This window comes from Elgaria multicarinata, chromosome 10, assembly GCF_023053635.1.
Source record: "Elgaria multicarinata webbii isolate HBS135686 ecotype San Diego chromosome 10, rElgMul1.1.pri, whole genome shotgun sequence".
Classification (NCBI taxonomy): domain Eukaryota; kingdom Metazoa; phylum Chordata; class Lepidosauria; order Squamata; family Anguidae; genus Elgaria; species Elgaria multicarinata.
The window spans coordinates 13,312,693-13,332,049 of record NC_086180.1 but is presented as its reverse complement, the minus strand read 5'-3'; the positions used below and the strand labels follow the sequence as shown (position 1 = coordinate 13,332,049).

Here is a 19,357-nt window from a genome sequence, read left to right as displayed (position 1 = left end):
ATTTAAAATAAATACCTTTTAAAAATAAACTGCCACCCATTCCATCAGGAGCACATTTTAAATGTGTTTTTTTCCCCAAAAAATAAATAAATAAATCACTGGGACCGATAACTATTGAAGCTCTAATCTTAATGGGATTTATGGAGGGCTGCAAAACGCTGCGAAATTTCACAATCTGGGTACGTTGTTGTCGATTTGCTTTGCTTATTCCATCTTTGCTAGTCATAGGGAAATGCAAAGACTTGCACAGTGGAAAGCCTGCTCAGCCACCCCTCTGCCTTTCAAGATTTCGCCAGAGACAATACATACATTTTCAAGCCTATCCTTGTTGCAGATATAGGGACTAGAAACCTTTAAAAGGAAATGAAAGCAAGCATCTCAGGATTCTACATAAGACTCATGGAATATACACAGCCTTGGATGTTTACATGTGTTTGATCTCAGGATAGCGTCAGAATTCTTTTTAACTTTTTGTTATTTATTGTATTGTATTAGACTTCTGTTTTATCCTTTTTATGTAAGCTGCCTTGAGAGCCTTTGCGCCAAACTTTGGCTTAGAAATATTTAAACCTAAATAAATTCAAATCCAGCAGCGGACGTAAACGAACAGACAGTCAGATCCATAATACAGTTCAAGCCCATGGAACCAAAACCTCAGGTGTTTCGAGAGCTACAATTCAGACAAACCAGTAACCGTCCAGTCTCCAGAACTGGGATGATTGTGAACATAACGTGATGACTTTCCAGGGTTTTGTTATCTATTGTCCACTTTGAAATTAAAGGAATCTGGTTGGAGCCGCCACAGTAATCCCTGCCACCGGAGAAACTCTTGGAATTATTGCTGTCAGGCCACTTTACCCCATTGCGTTTTAAGGGTACACTTAAAAAGAACAACCCTTAAGCATACACCTCAAAATATGTGTGAATGAGACAAATCTGTGTCATGAAAGAGTCACGATCAACTACAGCCCTTGCGTATACAAGCTTGTAGTATCAAGCTTGTATACTATGTGCGGTGGCAAACATGGTGTTGTTGTTGTGTAATGTTCGGAAGGGCCACAGGGGAGAAGGAAACTGAAGGTATTCTCAACACCTGTCCAAAGCTGCAATATCCAGAGTTACAGGTGGGAGAAGCCAGGCTAATTAAGTTTGATTTGAAACAAATCCTTATGTTTCTGTATATTTTCCCCTCACCCTCAATTTATGGAGTGTTACGAAGACAAGTACTGGGAACCCTTATGAGTTCATATGGCTTTCAGAGTAACCAGGTTACCATATCTCTTGTAGAGAATTAGATTCAGTGCTAGATTAGATCTGCGTAGGGTCTTGGAACACTTGAACAACCATCTCTGGGTTTTTGCACACACACACACACACACACACACACACACACACACACACACACACACGCAGTCCACAGGCTCCTTATCTTCATGTTGACTGGCACAAGGCTATTGTATCAAAAGGAAAGGAAGAAACCTCCCAGTGCAATAGCTTGGACATCACCCAAGTTCTCTCCTTCACCTTGTGTCTATTAAGCTAGGCAGTGTGAAAGTCACATCGTTGGCCCGCGGTGAGCATACTGACACTCAGAAAAGACACATGCACAGAGTCTCTCTCTCTCTCTCTCTCTCTCTCTCTCTCTCTCTCTCACACACACACACACACACACACACACACACCTCAGTGAGTCACAGTTTTCAAAAGACAGAAAGGCGGAGGTGGTGGAAGAATGAGGTAACTCGTCTCCCAATGGGGGCGTGTGGCATGACCTGCCAGCCTCTTCTAATGCGCTACCGTCCATTAGGAGAGAGGGAAGGTGGAACTTGGCAAGGTGACTGACAGCTACATAAAGAAGAAGCTACAGGAAAGAGAAGAAAAGAAAAGAGGTTCAGAATCCACAGTGGGGGAAGCAAAAAAACAAACTACTGTCTTTTTAAAAAGGAAATTGTGAAGGAAATGTGAAAAGGAAAGTGGTTGGTATAGTCAGGACTGTTTGGCATCTGCAACCCTTTGCCAGTTGAAATTTTTCACCAAAAGAAACCAAATTTGGCAACCTGAATCTTCCCACTCCACCACATTTTATTCTATTATTTTGTATTTTATTGCTGTTCAATATTGTATTTGGTTTCCCATTGGGAGAAGTATAAGCAGTTATTCTCAAAAGTGAAGTCATGGTCAAGTCCTACTCTGGGCCGTCAAAATTTCACCAGGCAACTCATGCTGCTAAACATACTTTCACTACCTGGGAGGTTAGGAAATTCTTGTTTTCTAAACTGAAATCTGGAATTCCCAGGATACAAATGCCCATGTCGGATACCAACTTCTACCTGTGCACTGAATGCAGAAATGCCAAATATACAGCCATGAGTATAAAGAACCAGAAATATGCAAAAATGAAGCATAAAGAAATTTGGACCTTGCCAAGACGCTGTTAACTGAACGAAAGAGCACAGAATGAACATTTCAAATGGCACTGGCTATTTCTCAGAGCTGTGGATCACCCCCGTTCCCAAAACTAGAGAGCAAAACAAAAAGGCATGGTGCATGTTCAAAGAAATTATGGAAAAACTAAATGCCACAAACCCACTGGGTCTCATATTATTCTGCCCTTGATTTCTCCCCAGTCCTATAAACATCAAGTGACAAACCAAAATAAATACATTTTTAAAAAAATGAATGCCACACACATAAAAACAATGTTTGGGTTTTTAAAAAAATGTATTTTCTCCTTCCCACTTTGTGTATTCAGACTCTTGGGAAGTGAACATTCAAAAACATATACAAGAAAACATGTCCATCAAATGTACAATATTCCAATTATTGGTGTACTTGGAAAAGTGAAACCATTTTTAACATTGAAAAGTGTTAACAAAAGTCTAATGGACGGATACATTACATATAATGCTATATTAACACGGTAAGTTGGTTACAAAGGCATTCTGTTAAAAACATAGGATACTTTAAAAATAGGAAGGTAATAAACAAGCTACACCTAAAAAGTTTTAAGGCAGTCAGCAAACATTTTAAAAAACAAATCATGAAACCCCACAAAACAGAAGTATACAAACAAAGTATTCCTACGGCTGTTCACAGTTTTATTTTCAATTAATTGGGGAGTTAGGAGAGAGAAAATAGAATCCTTCATATATGTTTCCAGACAGCTTCAGCTAGACAGATATAGATAGTACTGTGAGTGCAACTGTGGGTTTTCTTCTCCTTTTGATAAAAAGATGTAGTAAAAAGGAAACAGTTTGGCTTCAACGAATGGCAAGTCATAAAGATACAACTCATATGGGCAGGTATGATGAATGTGCACAAGTGTGTCAGTTTTTGTAACGTCACAAAACAAAACATTTACAAACTGATCTACCACCCAATTAAACAAAGGGCTTCGCTGTAGGATTTCAGCTCCACTGAGGACATCTGCCTGGGTTCAGAGTCCCACAGGGATCTCCTACCATGTGGGTTTCCCTATTCGCTTCAAGGGAGGGAAACATTTAATATGGCGTGCCCTTTCCACTAAAGCAAGCAGGACAGCCCTTGAAGGAGAGAACGCACGCACAATAGATCACAAGGTTGGAGCAACTCCATGGCTTCCATTTACAAACTTTGGCTTCATTCATGCGGGTGGCTGCCTGTTATTCACTTTAAAACAAATATAATGTAACCATCTACCGGATAACAATATAAACATCGTGGCCAGCCAAAAGATGATGTTTGGGCTATAACAGTACAATATGAAAACCACTTCAGACAGCGAAACGTACCGCTGCCCAAAGCAACAATGGACTATCAACTAAGGGTGTACAGATTTTGTAAGCTCCATTCTGTCTGCGTTTTGCACATCATCAGGTGCCTTTCGCTCTGTTCTCCACTCACTGAATTTGCACAAATTCACACTTGTAAAAATGCACACACCCCTTGCATATTCTCATGCTTTAGCCTATGGGGAAAATACACATTTTCTGCAGGTGTTTTTAAGAATTTGTTTACGTATTTCCCTATGACTAAATTTGTGTGAAATTCCAGATAGGGTCTGTGGAATTCATGCGACTCAGGAAAAGATGGTCCACTGTGGAATCTGCAGGTCAGATTCATAGAAATTCTAACTCATTTGATTCTGTTGTGCATTTTTCCAGTATCCCTACTACCAACCCAGTCCTGCCATCGTTTTTGCTGTCCCACGTGTTTATTTGCCTTTGGACCCTATTAATTTTGAGATCACCAAACTAGCTAAAGTTCATGTATCCCGGTCTATTTGATCCCACAAACATAGCCTTCCCCAGCTTGGCACCCTTCAGATGTGATGAAATATAAAATAGCTGGCTGGGGGAGCATGGGAGTTGTACTCCAACACAGCTGCAAGACGCCAGAATGGGAAGCCTGTGCTAACATGTAAACATCAAGTTGCTCTTAGCGATGTTCTTTGTTCATCAACTGTTGCTGAGATCCTATTCAAGGGGCTCATCTACACCAAGCAGGATATTCCACTATGAAAAAAGCATGAAAGCGGTATATAAAAGGCAGGAGCCACACTACTGCTTTATAGCGGTAATGAAGTGCACTGACAACTAGTGAGATCCATGACACATCTACACCAAGCAGGATATAACACTATGAAAGTGGTATATGGTTTGTGTCAATGGGCCCCAACAGTTGTCAGTGCACTTCAATACCGCTATAAAGCAGCAGTGTGGCTCCTGCCTTTTATATACTGCTTTCATACCACTTTCATAGTGGAATATCTGCTTAGTGTAGATGAGCCCAAGGTCTGTGCTAGATGTACCACAACTACAGCTCCAGTGCTCTGCTGATGTCCTCTCTTTCCTCCCCAGCCTATGTTTGGCTCCAGCTTTTATCTTTTTAAAAAAAGTATTAAGAGCCCTAGCTTCCTTCATTAGATAAATTCCAGCTGGTTCCTGATGACAGCAGACAGAACATTTTATAAAAGGTGACGTAAGCAGTCTGAACACACTGCCCTAAAAACGAATGCCTGTGTAAGCATGCAAGTGTGTGTGCAAGCCACTTCTGCCACATTTCAAATGTTCAATGTGCCTTCATGGGGACTTTGGGAGTTGCCCTCACGAACAGATCCATGTTTGGAGATGACTGATTTGTGTTTAGCATCTGGGAGTTGAAGTGGTGTGTTATTACCATTTTAGAAGGGGATTTAGAAGGGGATTTTGGAGGACGTTGGCAAGTTGGCAGAGTGACAAGTAAGCAAGGCCACAGCTGCTTATATTCACCTCTTAACAAGGGAAATATAAAGTCACTTACAGATCATCTGGGATGATGAACATTTATAATCTCACGATCAATCCATGAACCTCAACTGGGGAAGTTAGTTGCCTGACATGACTGGCAAAAACAGCCCCCCTGTGCCCTCACTACTCCCACGTTTCTGAAGTGAGGTCAACCCCTCTGTAGGGTCAGATGGTAGAGACCCTCCCAAAGGATACAGCCATCTTGTGGCGATAGTGGTCTGAAAACACCCACGAGAAAGAAACAAGCTAGGTAAACATGTAGCGGGTGAAGCGTTTTTTGTTGCTGTTGTCATTCTTGCCTTTTGATATTCAGGATAAGTTTTCCAAAGGCTCAGCATGCTGAAGGAGCTATTTCTCCACTGTGGCCAATTGGCATATCTCCACTGGCTTCAACAGAAGAAGACCGGCCAATGCTGACAGCTTGTCAAAGCCCTGCCCTTCATGAAATACCAATCACATCTGACAAGGTGGAAACCAAGGCCGTGAATCCACGTGGAGTAGCTGCTTCAAGCACCAGGTTTTAGAGGGAGGGTACCATTGTGCTGTCCCCAATCCCTTTCTCTGTATGGGCATATCTACACCATATGATGTAGAGGGAGGGAGGTGGGACGATCCTAGACTTACTTGCTTCCGGGATTGTCCCAGGGTGTCTACACACTGCGCGCGACGTCCTGGGAGGAAGAGGACATCGTGTCCGCCATTTTGTTTTTTGTTTTTATTGAAAAAGAGTGCAGAAGCGCTCCAGCGCAAAAGTGAGGAGTTTTATTTTTAAATCCCCCTGCCCCCTCCCACCCCTGATGGGCACGGAGCTCCTGAAGAGCCCCATGCCCAGCTCCTCACATTTACTCGCGAGGAGCTGAGACAGCGGCCCATACCTCCTGTGGCCTCAGGATCATCCCAAGACTGCGGGAAAAGTTGGGATAGTTGTCATAGTGGGCCATATCCCGGGGAAAGGGAGGGATCATCCCTCCCTGCTCCTGGGATCCCCTGTGCATCATGTGGATGCACAGGAATGATCCCTGGGATATCGCCCCGTCTAGCCATGCCCTGTGTCATTTTTATTAATGAGAGAACTCTAGTGCAGAGCAAGGGCATTTTGCCGTTTTGCATCCAATGCAAATATGTCTAAGGCTGCAACACTACAATACCCTGGCACTTGGACTGTCATTGATGTCTTAGTTCCATGATTTTAGCCCAAAAATAGTTGGGTAAACATTTGCATCTTGTTTTCCTTCTCCTTTTATATCAAGCATTTTTGCCAAAATAAGCGAATGGCGGCATTCTCAACGCTTTGGACTTTTCTGTCTAAACCTGTTAGAAACAGCAAAATTCAAGATTTAGGATTTACACAGGGGTCAGTCATTATTTCTCCACTCATTAGTTTCAAAGGCAAGATACTGAGCTAGGGGGATAGTTCTTCTGATTCAGAAAGGTTGTGTTCCTGTTTTTTTAAAAAAAATCCTGCCCATTCTCCAAGTCTCAAGGCAGGTATCAATACATTAAAACATATATAAAGTAGGAAATAAATGGATGCATGCATATTAAAATAGGGCTTGAACCTCTAAGCTGCGGTTGTTTTTTGTAAAGGGAGTTAAGAATCTATTAATGAAGCCTGGGGCCCTTTATACACCTAAGGATTATCCCAGGAAAATGGAGGGATCATCCCTGCCTGCTTCCGGGATGCCCTGTGTGGCATTTGGATGCACAGGGATGATCCTGGGGAAGAAGGCAGGTGTAGAAATGGCCTGGGTGTTCAGGCCAGGTAAATCAGCAGGTAAACAGAAGTTGAAGTAAAAAAAAAAAGTTCAGAGTTAGAGCACTATGAAAGTTTTTTTGCTGGACTGAAATTGGGAGAGGCTGCTCCCAGTGAAGGACCAAGCCAAAAATTATCTGCATAGCTCTGCCTCCTAAACAGTGAGTGGAGTAACTCACTCTTGGATAACTGTCACCATTGGAAGTGAACTCAGTTTTCAACATCTGAATACCAAGCATCTTTACTTGGAAGTATGTCCCAAAGATCTCTTAACGAAGCCTGTTTGGAAGGTCAGATTAACAGCACAATCCTAAAGGATTGTCCTTCAATTGGACTCATTGGCCCAGTTTGCACATAGAGGCTAAATAACCGAACAATGAATTATGGGTTAACCACTGGATTGCATAGCCCCTAAACTAGGCCATTATATTCTAAGTATGTTTAGGATCGCAACCATACACTACAAGCCTATGTACACTTACTTGGAAGTAACTCCCATTGAACTGGATGGGATTTCTGACTGAAAATGGACAGGATCAGGCAGCAATTCAAATAAATTGGACTTATTTCCAAGTTAAAGAGTTTTTATGACCAGGAGGTCATCCTTCCACTCTAAGCATACTTAATGCACCTACATGCAAGTGCATGGCCCTGATCCAGAGAAAAGCTAGTTGCGCTTATGTTCCCCATTGGAAGCAATGGGATGAAAGTTATTTCTGACTTGATTGTCCATCGATCTCAAAGGAAATTAAGTTTGTCTAACTGTTGCTGGATTGAAATAAGTGTACTTCGGATCTGGTTGTTAATCCCTTTAGTCTGCACTGGACAATGAACTATTTTGCCAAAATAATCTGAGACCGTAGCCCTTTCTACACCTAAGGGTTATCCCAGGAAAATGGAGGGATCGTCCCTGCCTGTTCCTGGGATCCCCTGTGTGTCATTTGTATGCACAGGAATGATCTTGGGATGATCCCAGGGGAAAAGGCAGGTGTAGAAATGACCCTTCTCTGCAGCCCTGCTCATCACAAGCACAGCAGTTTGTAAAAAAGCCTTCCCAATTAATTCCAAAGGTGGGCAAAACAGTCTTTTGCAGCTATACTTACATGCAAAGGTGAAAGCACATCCAAAAAGCTTTGAGGAGAGACATTATTCCGTGCAGAGCCAAGGATTACTGTGAAGAAAGGCATAGATACAGAAAGGAAAAGCAAGTGCAGCAGTAAGCAAACTAAACATGGTCCAGGGAGTGGCTAAAAGCCGGGTGAGATCCTGGCTTCGTGGACTATTCATTAGTGCCCCTGACACAGCTAAAGGGATCCACGCACTTAAGCTGTCTTCTTTTTGTTTTTGCAAATCACACTGCTGTAAAAGGCACCGGAGCAGGCCAGGTTAACCTTTTTTGGGTCCGTTATTAACCCTTTCTGAAGATCAATATTCCGTGCATATTTCACTTGCTGCATCAGGACCTACGACTGTGGACCTGATGCACACCCAAATGCACACTGGAATTTGCATTCAAGCGTGGACGACGTCTATCTGTACAATTATTATTATAATTTATTTATATAGCACCATCAATGTACATGGTGCTGACATGACAATGGGACATGAATTCAGATGCACACCCACATTCAGGCACAATGGGACATTTTTTTAAAAAAAAATGATTTGAGTTGGATTGGAGTTTTGGTAGGGAAATTATTTATAGGTTTGGTGTGTGTGTGTGTTATCCCCTATATAAACGGGCCAGGAAGAAAAAAAAATCATAAAAGAAATGGTTACAGAAGATAATTTTGCAAAGAGGGCTTGCATTGGCTGCCTATATGTTTCCGAGCCCAATTCAAGGTGCTGGTCTTAACCTATAAAGCCCTACATGGCTTGGGACCACAATACCTGATGGAACGCCTCTCCCGACATGAACCTACCTGTACACTGCGCTCAACATCTAAGGTCCTCCTCCGAGTGCCTACTCCGAGGGAAGCTCGGAGGATGGCAACAAGGGAGAGGGCCTTCTCAGTGGTGGCCCCCCGACTGTGGAATGATCTTCCCGATGAGGCTCGCCTGGCACCAACGTTGTTATCTTTTCGGCGCCAGGTCAAGACTTTTTTCTTCTCCCAGGCATTTTAACAGCATTTTAACAGCATTTAACAACGTTAAGTTTGTTTTTAATGGACCCAAGAATTGTTGTTTTTAAATGGATACTGTTGTTTTTATACTGTTTTTATGTTTTTTAAATTTTTGTATACTTTTAATGTTTACTATTTTTAATTGTTGTAAACCGCCCCGAGAGCTTCGGCTGAGGGGCGGTATATAAATGTAATTAAATAAATAAATAAAATCTGAGATAGGCAGCAAGATTTAATGGCTGCAAAGAGGGTGTTTGATGCAGCCAGGCCCTGTCTTCCATTTTTGCCCTGGCAGCACACAGGCACTGTGTGGACAATTTCTTCGTTATACCATTCCCAGATTCTACTGTTTCTAAACCTACAAACACTGGGAACAGATATTCTTTGGGACAAGAGCCCCACATCCCCCTTAAGGGATGTTCCTGATGGTGCAAATTCAGCCATAAAGAGGAACTGGACTGATATTCTAATGACTGGCAGGGGCGGGAGGGTACCCTTTACTCTTCAGCTACCCAATCGGCCTCAGCAGTTGCTTCTTAGAACAGGGGTTGTTGACAGAATCTTCATCAAGATACACTTTTTCCTTCACTTTCCTTTCCCACAAACCCCACCAGCTTCCGGCTTGTCCATAAGAAATATTTATTTCTTATAGCTTGTCCATAAGGCATACTTCTTATAAATAAGCCATCACACAGTGACAGCTGGATTACACCATTTCCAGTTAAAGCCTTGAGAACAGGCCCCTCTCCCAGTGTCACTGATTATTACCACATGGGGTCACATTCGTGAAATAGAGGCCTGACTTTGCGGGCCAGCTATGCAATTCATGCGACAGAGCAGTTGTGGGCCTCTCCCATCCACCACACGCTGGCCTGGTTCGCACACAATGACAACCCACGCGGGAGCAGCTAAACAACCCAAGGGGAATCCTCCATGATATACAAGCCAGGAACTCTGGCTTGGTTCTCCTGCAACAAGCCAGAGAGAAAAAACATGGTTCGTTCTTGGGTTATGTTTCTGACTTGTTTCTTCTGCAACAAGCCAGAGTCCCTGGTTTGCATATAACCTTAACAAACCATGGATCGAAGGTCCCTCAGTTGTTTAGCACCTCCTGCTTGCATCGGGAGCAATCGGCAGTGTGCACCAGTACACTGCCTTGTTCACAATCCAGAATTATTTTTTAAATTTGTTACATGTGGCCCAATATGCACAATCATTCTTCACTTCTTTTTTTAGAGTAGGAATGCCTTTGTGTGTACAGGTTTCCACACAGTGTCCATGTCACACATTATTTTAGGGGTATGGAGACTGGGAAAGGCTTTTACCTGTCCCTCCACTGCACAAATTGCATTAGTAGCCTGAATAGGGCCATACTCAACATCTGAGAATTGACAAAAGCAACTGCTTTAGCATGGTTGTACACAGCTGGCTACTAACTGCTAACTTACCATGGTTTGCACATAATAGCCACTTGCCTACTCACCAGCAGCAACTATGAATTGTCTCCAGGTGAGCAGGTAGGGAAGCTTTTGTAAAGTGAATACAAAGGGGTTCTTTTGTGGGTGGGAGTCGGTGGGGAGGTCCGGTTTTTGATGTCCCACAAATGGCTTACCCTGGTCTATGTGGGCAGGTGGACTTATTTGCAAGCCTGTCATTATCTGGCAAGTCGGTTGTCTGTACTGTCTCCTCTCCAAGCAGGGGAGGAGAATTTCACCACCCCCTGTTCATTTTGAATGTCTTATCAGATGCAGAACTACGGTCAAGTTCTCCTTGCAACTTAGCAGGATGTCACAAATGACCAACTGGCCAACTAGTTACACACGGTGATAAGTTAATACTGGGTAAATGCCTGTCCATCTCTTTCCCCCAACCAGAATTAACATGGGAATTGGGCGTAACCTGAAAGCATCGTGAGCATCTCTCAGGAGGGGACTCTTAAACTAAGCAGGAAAAACAAAGTTGACAAATTAAGCAGGCACAAAAGCCGATTAAAAATAGGACATGTACAGACACGGCTGGTGGAAGCACACCATACACGCATTCAAGCTTCAGAAAACTTGAACATATATTTGCACAATGAGCTGAAGCAGCACATGGTGAGGAAACTGGCTTCTTCTGTTCAAGGCCAGGGAAGTTTAAGGTTATCTGCCTAGACGGCTGCGTTTTATCTGGCCTGCTTTGTGGTGGCCCCTTCTATCAGCTCTCACACTTGGTATTACAACGTAGCCCAGTTCTGTGTTTTGCTGCTTTGCCTCCACAACTGGGCAGGTGTCAGCCATCTCGAAGTCTCCCTGTGAACCATGTTTAGGCAGAAGAGGGTCAACCCTCACAGATCAGCCTTTGTATTAAATCAAGAGCACAGGAAGGAAAAAGAAAAATCCACCTCAGCAGGTTTGGCAGGAGCAAGCAAGGCTGGAATGTGAAAGGCGGGCAGAGACTCAGGTGACTGGTGTGATTTCAAAGAGTGCTTTAAAAGGTGTGTGTGTGTGTGTGAGAGAGAGAGAGAGAGAGAGAGAGACTACCTAGGCAGGAGAAGAGGGGAAGTTGGCAAGACATCAGCAGTAGAAAAAGTGATCCGGGAATCAAAGGGTTAACACAGATCCCCACCTCTTGGAATGGATCAGAAAGGAAAAGATTCTGTCCAGCACAGAAAAATACAAACAATTAAACACTTTAGTCAGTTTCACAGCAGGGAAAGAAAAAAACATGAAGGAGGAGGCCTTAACTGGTGATCTTGTATTTGTGTATTTGTCTTGGTTGCTGGCACGTGCGGTCTAAAAATGTTGAAAGTAAAAGTCAGTTCTCTTCCCTCACAACTCTACTAGTTTAAGCAAGTTTTAAACTACTGCAACTGTTACGGCTCCTCCATCCTCCAGGAACCCTGGGAAATGTAGTTTTAACAAGGCTGCCGAGTGAGACTTTGGGAAGAAATGTGTTCCCATCTGCTAAACTGCAACTCCCGAAGTTCTCCAGGGGTTTGGGAAGCCACAACGATGAGATCAATCTTGTGAAAATGTGCCCTTAATGAGGTTTTTAAAAACTGATCTGAAAGCCACGAGAATGGCAGGACACATTCTTTCTGACCCCACCCTAGCATTGGTCTTAGCCTGTCACATAGTACCGAATGAGCTGTACACCAATTTTAGTATTAATTGTTGATCTGGCTGGTCAAATGTTGCTGCAACCCTCCCCAAAAAACGTATGTCTCCACAGACAGACAGGCTACTGTAATTAGATCACTTTCCTCTAGGTCCTGCACATTCCCACTCACACCACACTCACTTTCTACCTGTCATGTTTTCATTGTGAAGATCCTGCAAAGGCCATTTCCCATTTTACAGAAAAATGATTTTGCCTCTTGCACCCAGTACACACGGGGGGATACGAGGCAGGACACCTGCACCCAGGCCTGGCTCTCTGATGAGTGCTCCTCTATGCCGTGTATACTTCCAAACAACCCTTTGTCAACTACACAATTTACATTTCTGGGTGTACACTTAGAAAGAGGAAAAACCTCAGGTGTACCTCTAAAACTGTCTGAGGAGGCCCTCACCCAGGCAGTGGGTGTGAGCTCTAGTCTGCCAATTCCTCACTCCATCAGCCTACACCACTCCCCAGATGTTTGAGTTGCTCAGCTGAGAGTCAGACAAGGCCCACCTTTACAGCAGGAATGGCCAAATCCTGAACCCCATCGGAGTTTCACCAATTATCAGTCCAATACAGCTGGAAGGCACCAGGCTGGGTAAGGCTGGTAGGAGCAGACAAATGAAAGCTAAATCTTCACCCCACGCTCCTTTAGGAAGATGCACAGTACTATTTATTTAAGATCAGGCAACAAGATACAGTCATTATCATTCATAAGGTTGAGCCCTAAGTGAATGGATTTCACTTCCCCATGTCAGAATAAGCAAGTCACTAATTCCTTAAGTAATTCCTCGGCTATGGGAAGCTTATTAACATTCTGGTGAGTTTTCTACTGTGCTATTTGGTGCCTGTTTGGCCTTCTACGCGTCAAGACACTTAGGGTGGAATATCCTCCATCAATCAAACGTTTGCTGCTCTGGTTTGGACACATGCTGCATTTGTTAGTTACATTAGCTTTGCAGAGAAGTTTGGTTAGACAGAAATCGAGCGTGTCAGGGGCATGTTAAAAAAAGAAAGAAAACACTTGGGGAGAGACGAAAGCCATTGTGCACGAGGAAAACCAAGCAAGGTCAGTGGATGCCATGCAAGAAGCCCTCAGCAGTAGGACTTCTATGAATTACAAATTATCATTGAGCAAGTTGCCCATATAAAATATCTAGGCATACAAATGCAGAGCACTGGAGCTTGTTCTGAACAAAGAAGGCAGACAATTAATTCAGCAAATTCTAATCAGCAGCTGATCCTAAGATTCTTTTTCATGCAAGGTGGTCAATTCAACCCTTCTGCAATTCAAATTTACAAAGCTAAGACTCTGGCCCAACTTACTTACGGTATTCCTATTTGGATACTGGGATTTAATGCCCAAATTGAAAGAGTCCAATCTGTATTTCTTAAAAAACTACTGGGCCTCCCTTCCTGTGTGGGGAACGCAGCTATTTATCTGGAAGTGGGTATTAGATCAGCTGAATGCAAGGCATGGATCGAGGCCTTTAAATGGTGGCTACGGCTACACTTCCTTGCAGCTCCCGGTAGCTATCCCTTTTTACTGCTCTCAGATTCCTATGTCACTCATTGCATGAGAAAGATGGAGAAGAAGCTACTTAGGCTGGGCTTCTCTGTGGAAGCTGTGGGCAACTATGGGCTCCAGAAGGCCCAATCTCTTGTTGTTCAAAGACTAATAGATCATTTAAGAACTGCTGCTAACAAATCTTGCTCTCCACTGCTCTACAATAATTTTAACTATGGACTCACAGCAACTTCATATCTGTATGCTTTGACCATTCCCAAGTATAGGAGAGCATTTACCCTTGCTCAATTTAATGTGTTGCCATCAGCATTACTAGAAGGACAATTTAGTAAGATCCCAGTTAATGAACGGATCTGTCCCTGTGGTTCTGGAGCAATAGAATCTGTTGAACATGTCATTTTGCACTGTAACATGTATGAGGAATGCAAAAAAAAAAGTTAATCTTTCCTTTATTAACAGCCTTTTCTGGATGTAGCCCCACAACGTTGGTATTAATCTGTTTAAGGGATGTGTCCTCCCATATTACTGAAAGGGTCTCTAAGTTTCTCATGAGCTCAATGCAAATTAGAAAAATAACGCTGCAATCCTTCTGAGAGAAGCAACTCACCAAGCTGTATTTTGTTTTTATGTCACTTTTTATCTATCCTTTGTATGTTTTGGTGTTGATTTTGCTGGTCTGTGACCGTAATAAATAGCAATGAATGAATTAGCAATCAATTCTAGAAGGACCCCTAGATTGTGTGCAACTAGTGGGGTTAGGACACAAAGGGACTGTTGAAAGACCCTTTGCTAGAAAGGGGGTCCCACGGGATTACTTAGACTGCTACTACAAGGTGGGAGCAGGAGGAGGACAATCAAACCCTTTGAGAATAAACACAGCCAGACCCCCTTTTTTGCTGGCCTACAGGCACATTTGAGGGCTGCAAAGTTGTCGCAGGATGGTGGAAGCATGCTTGCTGGGAAGCAGAGGAGAATAAGATGCGCAAAAACATCCCGGAATTTTTTGCAACATCAGAGAGGATCCTGGGACACCCCTCAAACGGGATGCTGCAAGGTCAGAAATGGCGCACTGCCTCTGATCATGCCAAGGCTTGTCTGGCCTGGTGAAAGAACCAAGATGGCAGCCCAGCTCTCCTGGGCCCTTGCAGATGGCCAGCTCCTCCAATCTCTTCCACTGCCCATTAAAGCAAGCCACGTCAAAATAATGTTTAGGCCAGGGTTCAAATCAGAGACGTCCTGTCTCTAAGGGCATGTCTACACCTGCCGGCGATCCAGGAGGGAGGGAGGGGCAGGATCTCGAAAATTCTCCCCCTGCATTCACACATGGTGCGCGACGTCCAGGGAGGAAGGAGGATGTTGCGCCCACCATTTTTTTTTTAAGAACACAGGAGCTGGAGCGCATCTACGCTTCAGTGAAAAAGTAAGTAAAAAAAAAAAAGGCCCGACCCTGCTCCCCACCCCATCCCCAATGGCCCTGGACTCTTCCTGTTCCGGCTCCTTCCCTCAGATGACCCCCCGCTAATCGCAGTGAAGAGGGAAGAAGCTGGGCCAGCCAGCCACACCACCCATGGGATCATCCCGGGCCCACAGGAAAAAACGAGAAAAAAGGGTATAGCAATATACCTGGGGAAATGCAGGGATCATCCCTCCCTGCTCCCGGGATCCCCTGTGGACGCACAAGGTCGATATCTGGGATATCGCCCGGTGTAGACACGCCCTAAGAGTCTGGGAACGGCAAAACAGTAGGCTGCAGTGGTGCTCCAAAGGTCCCTCTGGTCAACCTTCTCTTCTTTTTGCTCCAGGACTCAAATACGGTCCTCCTTGTTACAGACTCCCTCGTTGACTCTGGGATTTTAAAGTAATGGGCGCAGTCTTTGGGTCAGGACTTAGCAACCCTAACTCAATTTCCACCTGACCCAATCTTCTCTAAAGCAACAATAAAGGCTATAGAACCACCACCCAACCATGCTGGCCCATGAGGAGGAAAGAAAATCCCAAAACTACAGTTGGGTGATACCTTTATTTGGAGCAACCAAAAATTTCACAAAAATGTGCAAACTGTTGAGTTTTCCAGAATTCTTCAGAATTCAGGGTACGTTGGCCAAAAAACAAGGGATGAGAGAAGTCACCTAGCCTGGAGAACTCAAAAGCTTGCACATTTATTTGGAATTTTGTTTGGGAATAAAGGCTAAGTTTGTGAAAGAGGCAACCATGGATATCTCCAAAGAAAGCCTACAGTTCTTCTCTGCTGGATCTTCACATTACCTTTGTGGTTTTTCAGAAAGCTTCATTTATACAACTGTGCATTCCTGTCGAATCCTGGACTGGTGTTGCCTCCATTACTGCTAGCTCTAGAAAATCATTACAAGATTTGATGCAAAATGCTATCCACAGTAAGGCAGTGCAGTATAAATGGACTGCACTGAACACAGTTAAAATTCTTGATCGTGGTTATTTGTGGTTATAACCCTCCCCGTACAAATGTGATTGTAAGCCTCATCCAAAGAGCCACACAGTAATATGCATGCAGTGGGACTTTTGATGCTTCAAACCTAAATAGCAGTCCCTCTGTAATAAGACCTATTTCGAAAGATAATCAAGGCATGATGCAGGCATTAAAAACAAAAAACAAAACTCTCATCCATTTCAATGGTAGAAAAGAAAGGGCATGTGCTTTACAGTGCAATCCTCTACGTATCTGTTCAGCAGTAATCCCCATTAATTTCAATGGGGCTTTCTCCCAGGTAAATGTATACAGCAGGGGTGGGGAGCTCCCAACACTTCCCAAATTCTATTTTTAATTTTTTTAAAAAATGGGAGGGGGGAGTGTTATCTTGGCACTCCGTAGCCTTTACAGATGGTAGTTTTACATTTGTAAAAAAATAATTTATTTTCCGCCAACTGTGGGCAGTGTATGTATGTGTGTGTGTGGGGGGGGAGAGGTGTCCAGGAGGCAAAAATGGCCCCTGGCCCTCCTGCAGATGCCCCCACCCACCCGCCCACAGCCCCAGTGTAGAGGATTGCAGCCCAATTCTCCCATTAAAATCACTGGAACGTTAAAGGGCTTCATTGTATCTGGATGAGGTTCCCACTTTGCAGTGCATTGTTGCAGGTGTAATGTGGAACTTGCCATTCCAAAATTAGAAAAATGGAGTGTGAGCAGCCCTAGTTTCATGCAGCTCAAGGGGTTAACTGGATCATGGCCCAACCATGAACCCAAGTGTAATATGTGAACAAGACCCAAGTTAAAACGGTTGCAATGGAGTTCTTGTTCCCATTTCAAAGAATTTTACCATTTCTGTTCTCCTGAGAAACAAAGAAGGGAACAACCCAATAAAGCCCAGTGCCAGATGCCCCCTGCTTCACCCACCCGCCCCATTATTATTGAGTTAATAATAAGGATTTGTGTTTAAAAGAAATATATATATAAGATGGCTGAAACACATTACTGCAAAAGCAGGTGAATGCAGGAACATCCTTTGACTTGGCAGGCTTTATGTGAAGCTTGAACTGCAAATTAAAAAACAAAAATGAGAACAGAAATGTTAGAAATAATAGCAACTCAAAAAGAGGGAGAAAATTAAAGAAGGGAGAGCGGGGGGAAGGGGGAGACAAGCAAGCTGATTACAGCTGCTTGCTCCATGGCGGAGGCTCATGCAGAGGGGTGATTATGGAATGGGGGGGAACACCCCTTAACACTTAAAATCCATGCCAATCTACACTGCGCTTAAAGCAGGAAAATGCAGCAGCAGAGACACAAAAGTCAAACCAAAGCTACACCGCATTTTTAAATGTAGGGATTCGTCTGACAAAACGGGATGACTTAAGAGTACGAGTGGCACACTTTGACTGGCCTTTAAATGCATTTCACCCATTAATGCTCCAATCTTGAGGTTGACAGAAGACCTCATAATTGTCAGTCCTCTGGTCCATCTATCTGTCTACTCTGGCTCAGGGAACAGCCACAGTTCCATGGTGGAGCACATGTTTTACATGCTTAAAAAAAAGTCATGGTTCAATCCCTGGCAACTCCTGGTAAGGTTGGGAAAAACCCTTAATCTGAAACCCAGAGAGCCACTGCCAGTGAAATGGTCTGAATTAGGCCGCTTCCTACGTTCCTCCACGTTCTCATGGAGAGGCCTTTCCCAGCTTTGCTACTGGAGAGCCTTTTAGTTGGGGGTGCCAGGGATCAAAGCTGGGAAAGCCTTCTCCATGCAAACCACATGATCTACTGAGCTACGGGTCCTCCTTAAATGAGCACCGAGGCCTCTTGCGCACGGGCCACACCACTCATTCAGAAAAAGGGAAAAAGAGCCTTATGTGCGACAAAACACATCTGCATATTGGTTCCCTCTATTGGGTCGAATGCAAAAGCTGCTGCAGACAGTGGAAGTCCGGACATACCTTGGACAGATTGGAATATAAACATATAATGGCGATGTAGAAAGCATATGGTGCAACATACTGTATTATTTAATCAAATACCTTACTTGAGAGCTCAGATAACATTGGACAACTCAGCCACCAAGTGCTTTGGGAAGACTCGATGGCCTTGTAGGCCCCTTCCAACTCTGCTATTCTATGACTCTATGATGCTCATTTAATGAACAAGCTATACAACTCCCAGAATTAAGCAAGCTAGTGCATTTAAAATCATAGCCAAAGAACACATGCTGCAAGAGCCTGTCTCACATGCAGTTGTCAGAGGATGGTATATGGTTTCTATGCTAGGTACATGGTTTCAATGATCTATGGGAGGAAACCTCCTTGAAAATAGAAAAGTTGCATGTCAGCTAGTCCAGGGAACATATCTCCCTGATATGCTAGCTTTCTGTGTGCAGGGATTCCCCCACCCAACCACTTGTTTCCTCATTAAAAAATATAATGTGAGCCAAGAGACTAAAAAGCTGTTCACACAACCCACACTTAGTAGTTGAGTGGGGGTTGTTTTGAACCATGGGTTGTTTGTTGAACTTTGGGTTATCATGTTGTCTGAATGCTGCCACGGTGGCTTGTTAACCGTGCAGTGTGGCTTATTTCTCAAACAAGCCATGTTGAGAATCCATGGTTTGCTCCTGAGTTGTTCAGGGTGGTTAACAAGCCATGCTGCATGGTTAACAAGTCACCCTGCTTTGAGTTCAGACATCACGATAACTCACGGTTCAATAAACAACCCATGGTTCAAAAGAACCCACACTCAAAAAACGAGTGTGGGTTAGTGTGTTGTGTGAACAGCTCCCAAGGTAAAGGTCTTAAAGCAGATGTAGGGAACCTTTTTGCTGTCAAGGCTGCATCTACTGGGGGCTGGATGCTGGCACTTCTCTCTGTCTCTCTGCCATGATAGGGACGGATTGCTCTTGCCAGAGGTATGAACTTATCACTTGCAGAGGGCATTTGAAATTAGACTGAGGGCTGCAGATTTCCCACCCTTGTCTTAAAGGAACAGAAGCCTCCCAGCAGAGCCAAACAGAAGATGTCCTGTGAGGCCTAGGAAGATTGCAAATCATGGAGGAAAATCTGCGAGTGACGGCAGACATAAGAA

General features: G+C 43.8%; 1 protein-coding gene across 2 annotated transcripts in view; it reads right to left on the bottom strand.

Annotated features, from left to right (window-relative positions):
• Positions 1-1,386: 1,386 nt before the first annotated feature.
• SEPTIN11 (septin 11) overlaps positions 1,387-19,357 on the bottom strand; it is a 106,667-nt gene continuing 88,696 nt past the window's right edge. The window contains exon 10 of one of the 2 annotated variants that reach the window (XM_063135292.1): positions 1,387-1,861. In XM_063135292.1, the coding sequence (XP_062991362.1) occupies positions 1,846-1,861 (16 nt within the window). In that variant the 3' untranslated portion in view covers positions 1,387-1,845. Of the gene's footprint in view, positions 1,862-16,826; positions 17,326-19,357 lie in introns of those variants that run through there. The other variant, XM_063135291.1, reaches the window with a different exon arrangement.